The sequence below is a fragment of the Myotis brandtii genome, unplaced genomic scaffold, assembly GCF_000412655.1.
Source record: "Myotis brandtii unplaced genomic scaffold, ASM41265v1 scaffold506, whole genome shotgun sequence".
Classification (NCBI taxonomy): domain Eukaryota; kingdom Metazoa; phylum Chordata; class Mammalia; order Chiroptera; family Vespertilionidae; genus Myotis; species Myotis brandtii.
In genome coordinates this window covers 2,495,317-2,502,555 of record NW_005369287.1, presented here as the reverse complement: position 1 = coordinate 2,502,555, position 7,239 = coordinate 2,495,317, and the positions used below count along the sequence as shown (strand labels likewise).

General features: G+C 36.5%; 1 protein-coding gene across 1 annotated transcript in view; it reads left to right on the top strand.

Annotated features, from left to right (window-relative positions):
* The window catches only part of PDCD6IP (programmed cell death 6 interacting protein), a 39,277-nt gene that overhangs the window by 18,480 nt on the left and 13,558 nt on the right, over positions 1-7,239 (top strand). The window contains exons 9-11 of the mRNA XM_014548424.1: positions 2,055-2,232; positions 4,365-4,476; positions 5,407-5,576. Of these exons, the coding sequence (XP_014403910.1) occupies positions 2,055-2,232; positions 4,365-4,476; positions 5,407-5,576 (460 nt within the window). The remainder of the gene's footprint in view (positions 1-2,054; positions 2,233-4,364; positions 4,477-5,406; positions 5,577-7,239) is intronic.

Genomic DNA, 7,239 nt, shown 5'->3' with positions numbered 1-7,239 from the left:
CTGGGTGAGGGGCTGATGGCTGTTTTCAGGCTGGTCACACCCCCTTCAGGGTGGGGGTCCCCACTGGGGTGCCTGGCCAGTCTGGGTGAGGGGCTGAGGGTCGTTTTCAGGCTGGCCAGCGACTGAAGCTCCCAGCCTCTCCTTTTTTTCTTTTTTTTTTTTTAAATTCTGGGATTTATTTACCTTCTATAATTGAAACATTGTTGCCGTCACTGGTGCTCCCAGCTCTGAGGCTGTGGCCGGCCGGCTGAAAGCAGGTATCTGGGGTTTGTTTAGCTTCTATAATTGAAACATTGTTGCTTTCGGGCTCAGAGCCGGGCCGCGGCAGGTGGGGAACCTTGGCTTCCTCCATCACTGGAGCAAGCAAGCCTCATGTTCGCTTCGGCTGCATGGCTGCTGGCTGCCATCTTTGTTGGCAGTTAATTTGCATATTGCCCTGATTAACCAATGGGAAGTGTAGCGGAGGTACGGTTAATTACCCTTTTTGTCTTTTATTAGATAGGATAGTATAGCACAATATTGTTATGTATGTAATACCTACGGTATAGATAAGCACTTATAGCAGTGATGGCGAACCTATGACACGTGTGTCAGAGGTGACACGTGAACTCATTTTTTGGGTTGATTTTTCTTTGTTAAATGGCATTTAAATATGTAAAATAAATATCAAAAATATAAATCTTTGTTTTACTATGGTTGCAAATATCAAAAAATTTCTATATGTGACACGGCACCAGAGTTAAGTTAGGGTTTTTCAAAATGCTGACATGCCGAGCTCAAAAGGTTCGCCATCATTGACCTATAGTATATACTCAAAATGTGTGTTGGGTGTCTTGCACTTAGCATAATGTTTTTGAGATTCATATATGTTGTGGTTATCACTTTGATCCTTTTTATTTCTGAACAGTATTTCATTTTATGGTCAAATGTCAGTCTGTTTATTCTTTCACCTGTTGATGAACATTTCAGATTGTTGATGCGGTGAACATTCATGTACAGATCTTTGTGTTGACATCTTTTATTTCTCTTGGGTGAATAACTAGGATTACAATAGATTAGTTGTATGGTTAGTGTATGTTTAACTTCATATGAAATGGATCGATTGTTTTCCAAAGTGGTTGTTCCAGTTTATATTCCCACCTGCACTGTTTGAGAAATGTAGTTGCTCTGTATCCTCATCAGCACTTGGTATTGTCAGTCTTTTTTTTTTTAATAGAATATTTTTAATATTACTTTGTGTACCAGTATCTTGTGATTTAATTTGCATTCTCCTGATTAATAAAGATGTTGAGCAACTTTTTATGTGTTTATTAGCCATTTATATATCTTTCGTGAAGTGTCCATTGACATCTTTTGCTAATTTTTAAGACTGAGTTTTTTTCTTCTTACTAATCTTTGATGAACTCTACATATTTTAGAGGCAAGTCCTTTGTCAGATGTATGTAATTGAGAATATTTTCTCCTAGTTTGGTTTGCTTTTTCATGTTTTTAATTTTGATGAATGTATAGATTTTGACCTCATTTTTCTTTTAAACATAAGTTTAACATTCCCTTTATTATATAAATGAAATAACAGAGTAATTGTTACTGTGCTACAAACTGAGAACAAATGAAGATTCTATAATTAATACTTAGATCAACTATGTTCTCTTTACATAGGTGATAATGAAATTATAACTTATGTATTCTGATTTGTCAGTGACAGTATAACAATCAGGAGTATAATAAAAAGATTATAGTTTTTAAGATAGACTTTTTGACTTATAATTACTTAGACTGAAAGAAGCTAAGTTAGAACTGTTAGCCAAAGGTATTTAGTATATTTTAATGTATATTTCTTTCTTTTTGGCTTTTAATTTCTGTGAATTTAAATAATTTAATGATTTTGTTTTAATTTTCTCAATCACCTATTTTTTTCCTTTTCCTTTATTTTTCTGTTGATAAGGCTTATCTACTTTTGGTATGGTAACTCCATTGCTGTTGACTTGGATATAGGAGATTAATGTTTTAAGGTGGTTTAGACCTCTATGTAACATAGTATTTCATTTTTTCAGGGTGTTAGCATCTCTTAATCTTCCAGCAGCAATTGAAGATGTATCTGGAGATACTGTACCTCAGTCTATATTGACAAAGTCCACGTCTGTGATTGAACAGGGAGGCATCCAGACTGTAGATCAGTTGATCAAAGAGCTACCTGAACTACTACAAAGAAATAGAGAAATCCTAGATGAGGTATGTTTTGAGATTTGCCTTTCAAATAAATAGTTTGATTCCTTGGTGTCCAGCAAGGATTAGTACTGGAGGCTTTCTCCTGTATGGTTTCACAGGGAGGTGCTCATCATCGTGGTGAATTTAATGTGGGCCAGAGCTTGACCTTCAGCCTCAAAAAGAATTTCAATTGAGTGAGAATAGGTTGATTCATGTCTGTAAGGGTATGTAAATGGACATTATTGAAACATATGACCATTGTGTAATGTTAGTATACTATGAGAAGTTACTGTCACATAAATTGTTCAAAGTCTTCATAATTAATGATTTTTTAATATTAAAGACTAGAGGTCCGGTGCACGAAATTCATGCATGGGTAGGGTTCCTAGGCCTGGCTGCCGGCTAGGGCCTCCCTTCGTTCTGCACCATCCCCTGGTGGTCAGCGCACATCATAGCGAGCAATAGAACTCCTGGTCTCCCGGTTGAACTCCCGTGGGGACACTTTGCATATTAGCCTTTTATATATATAGATTGGGTTTCTTAGTGAACATGGAGTCAAACAAAGGAAGTTAGGCCATTAAATGTTTTATAAGTCCACTGTACCCATTTTCCAGTAGAGAAGGCTTTTATCGATAGGAATGGAGCACTAAAGTTTTTTGGCTAAAGACAACAGTTTGCTAATGTTATTCTCCCTTTATTGTGCCTTTAACTCTTTACTCTAATTGATATATTTCTTTCTTCAGCTAAAATTATATTCAAGCTGGTTATATTGGCTTTTGCTAGTTTAGGAGTCACATCTCTCTTACATGACTTTTGTTATCAATGCTTTCATCCCTGATGTTCTGATTTTTCAGTTAACTTTCAGGGGATACTGTATTTTCATCATTTCCAAGTTCTTTGGGGCAGGGCCAAAGTACTTAGGTATTTATGATGGTGTGAACCTTGGGGATGAGAATATTGACTTCCTAGGCTTATTTAAAAGATGAACTAAACTAAAACAGTGAAATGCCTAGCCTAGGGACACACAGTATATATGTGCTTACTAAATTATAGCTATTTCTACTATTACTATTATATTACTATGGTGATGATAATATAAGTGATATGATATAACTGATATTGAACAAGGAAAGGGAGAGGGAGAGAGAGAGAAGTATCACTGATGAGAGAGATTGACCAGCTGTCTCCTGCATGCTCCAGACTGGGGATCAAGCTCACACCTTGGGCATATGCTCTGACTGGGAATTGGACCCTGACCTCCTGGTTCATAAGTTGATGCTCAACCACTGAGCCATGCTGGTGTTTCTTGTGCCTACTGATGTTTCTTGTGTCTACTCGTGTTCTGTTAAATTCACACTCTAAGCCAGTAGTCAACTACGTAATTGGCAAACTAAGGATAGTGGCTAATTCTGGCTTGTGGTATGTTTTGTATGGTTCACTGATGAGGGATGATTTTTACCATTTTAAGAAGGTTGCAAAAAAAGGAAAAAAGAATATGGGACAGAGACTGTGGCCCCCAAAGCCTAAAATACTGTAGTGTTTGACAGAAGAGTTTGCAGACCTCTGCTCTAAGCTGTCAGGGATTAGCAGATACCATTGGCTCTAACACTTGTTTCCACTGGTAAATTAGTATTTTCTTATGTTTCTATCTTGTCTTCTCAGTTATGCATTAAAAAGGCCTTTTTTATATGTTACTATTCAGTGTGTGGTATTGGCATAGAAGTCTAAATCTTATTTCCTATAGGTAATCAATTTTCTCTTTGTTTTGTTTATGCCATAACAACGGTTATGGCTTAACTGTTAACTTTATGGCTTCTAAGGTCCAAAAACTTTCTATTTATTTTTATCTTAAAAACAGTCTTTGTTTAAAGTAGTCTTGGTATATGGATGTACATAAACTCTTACTTATTCTTCCTTTTTGATTTTACTGAGTAAAGTAATGGCTCACCTAGCCCTTTTACAAGATTTTTTAGTTAAATACATTGTAACATTAATTTCTGCAACAAAGATTGTTGTGCCAATTTATATTCTAACCAGTAATGTAAGAGTAGTCCCATTTCACTAATTTTCATGTACTTGGAGTATGATCATTTAAAAATATTTAACTTTTTACACCAGAAATGACATGCATTGTTGCTTTGCTTTCTTTTTAAAAGTCATTAAGATTGTTGGATGAAGAAGAAGCAACTGACAATGATTTAAGAGCAAAATTCAAGGAACGCTGGCAAAGGACAGCATCCAATGAACTCTATAAGCCTTTAAGAGCAGGTAAAAATGTGCATTAATGACCTTCAAATTAATAACGTCTCAATTTGGATCCACATTTTTGCTTGATTAAATTAGGTTCAATTGTAAGCCTGTTTTTACTGCAACTGTTGCTATTATAGCCCAGGTGTTTTTCTTCAGTTCAGTGATAAAAAATATAACAAAGATAATCCATATTCATTATTAGAAGTTCAGATTCTTGATAAGGGTATAAAATGAAAATTAAAATGTTCCTATAACCTTTTCTATTCCAGCCATGTGCATATTTTATTAACATAAATGAGATAATATTTTATGTATTATTTTATAATTTCACTTTACTTGAATCCTGGATGGTAAAAGGTGATTTTTTAACAGTTAATTTGAAACCAAGTTATTATTTTGAAAACTTTAGTTATTTTGAAAACTTATTGTTAAGATAAAGGATGTCTTCATGGTAGCTAGAGAATTGTTTTATTTATCTCTGTAAAATGAATTACTGCTATTGAGATTTCTCTAAAAATATATCTGCTATTATGTAAGTCAAGTTGAAGCAGTGATCCTTTGAAAGAGAATATTTTTTAAATAAGTTGTAACAATTTTGGGGATGAATGATTTCTTTCTATATTCATGAGTTGTGGGAAAAGATTAGTCAAATAGCTTTTTATTTGGTGGACAGTGATCACAAATGTGTTTTAAGGTATAACTATGCTTTTGCTTTATAGTTGGTTTTTCAAAAAAATGCTAACACTCGACAGGAACTGAGTTTTTATTATTGAGTGAATCGGCGCCTGTAAAAGGGCGAAAAAGTAATAATCCTAAGAGAGAAGCTCCAAAATGCTGAAATTTAAGTACAAAGAATTGGGGCCTGTAGAAGGAGAACAGAACTATAAGTACAACCAACCCATAAACATTACTATTGAAATCATTATGATAACATTCTTTTTCCCACAGAGGGGGCCAACTTCAGAGCAGTTTTGGATAAAGCTTTGCAAGCGGATGGGAAAGTGAAAGAACGGTATCTGTCGCACCGTGACTCCATTGCACTTTTGTGTAAGCCAGAGCCTGAGCTGAATGCTGCCATCCCTTCTGCTAACCCAGCAAAGACCATGCAGGGCAGCGAGGTAAGAAGCATTTAAAAAAATTTTTTTTTATTGATTTTTTTACAGAGAGGAAGGGAGAGGGATAGAGAGTTAGAAACACCGATGAGAGAAACATCGATCAGCTGCCTCCTGCACAACCCCTACTGGGGATGTGCCCCCAACTAAGGTACATGCTCTTGACCGGAATCAAACCTGGGACCCTTCAGTTTTCAGGCCGACGCTCTATCCCCTGAGCCAAACCAGTTAGGGCAAGAAGAAGCATTTTGATGTGGCTGGTCATCTGTTTATGAAAACGATGTTCAAGCTATTATAAACAACAAATTGCTGATTTCTTTCTTATTGGCATCTTTCTAAAAATGCAGATGTTAATTGTGGCTGTTATATTTAAAGTAGCATGATATGTACACTGAGTAATAGGTAATTATAGTAATAATATTACAATCCTGTAATAATAATTTTCATTTATTGATGCTTCCTGTGAGCTGGCTACTCTATTCTAGATACTCCATAGGTTCGTATTTAATTAAGGTTTTATAAAAGGGAGAATATTTCCTGAAGTGGAAGGACTGGGTTTGGCTAGATACTCTCTGACCACAGATTCCTTGCTGCATACATTATTCTGTACTGCCTTCCACCCTTCCACCATATTCCACTGGGCCTACCTCTGAAAGGAAAACTGACATGTTAATAAATGGGTAACATCATTATGGCCTTTCTATTGGTGACAGGAAGGAGAAAATTAATACTGGGGCATTGGACTCAGAAAGTCCCAAAAGAGGAGAAAGTGCAAGTATGATGTCTTATGAGGTAATGCAGGCTAAGATAGAGGCCCTGAAGTACACAGGAAAATAAGCCAAAGTGCAACAAATACTGCTGAAAACTTGAAAAAGATGAATTTCTGAGACCATAGATCTTAAAAGTTATCAGTGTTGTTCCTTATTTATCTTTCCACAGAAGCATTTCATGTTTTTACTCAACCAAGACTTATTAGATATCTAATCTATGTAAGGCACTGTGCTAGGTGCTTTGAAAAATTAACAAATGAATCAAACAAAGCCTTTACCCTCCATTTACAGTCAAAGATTAGACATACACAAGGATGCTATAATACGGGGTGCAATCCAGGGTAGAAACTTAAGTGTCGTAGTCACAGAAATATGCTGTGGGGATTTAGATGACACAGTACTTAAATTCCAGCATTTTGGAGCTTCTCTCTCTCTTTGTTGTTGTTAATCCTCATCTGAGGATTTTCCCCCATTGATTTTGAGAGAGAGTGGAAGGAAGGGGGAGAGACAGGGAGAAAGAAAAAGTGATGTGAGAGAGACACATTGATTGGTTGCCTCCTGCACGCATCCCAACTGGGGCTGGGGATCGAGCCTGCAACTGAGGTTCGTGCCCTTGACCAGAATTGAACCTGTGACCCTTCAGTCCACAGGACAACGCTCTAACCGCTCAGGAAAACTGGCTAGGGCTGGAGCTTCTCTCTTTAGAGACTTCTTAAGAAGTTGGCACATTATAAGAACAGAGTAAAAAGGCAGAAGAAGTGAACCCATATTGGATCCAAGGATTGAGTGAGTAGTAATGGTCAGAGGAGCTACTAGAGCAGCCGTGGGCAAACTACGGTCCGTGGGCCGGATCCGGCCCGTTTGAAATGAATAAAAAAAATAAAATAAAATAAAATAAA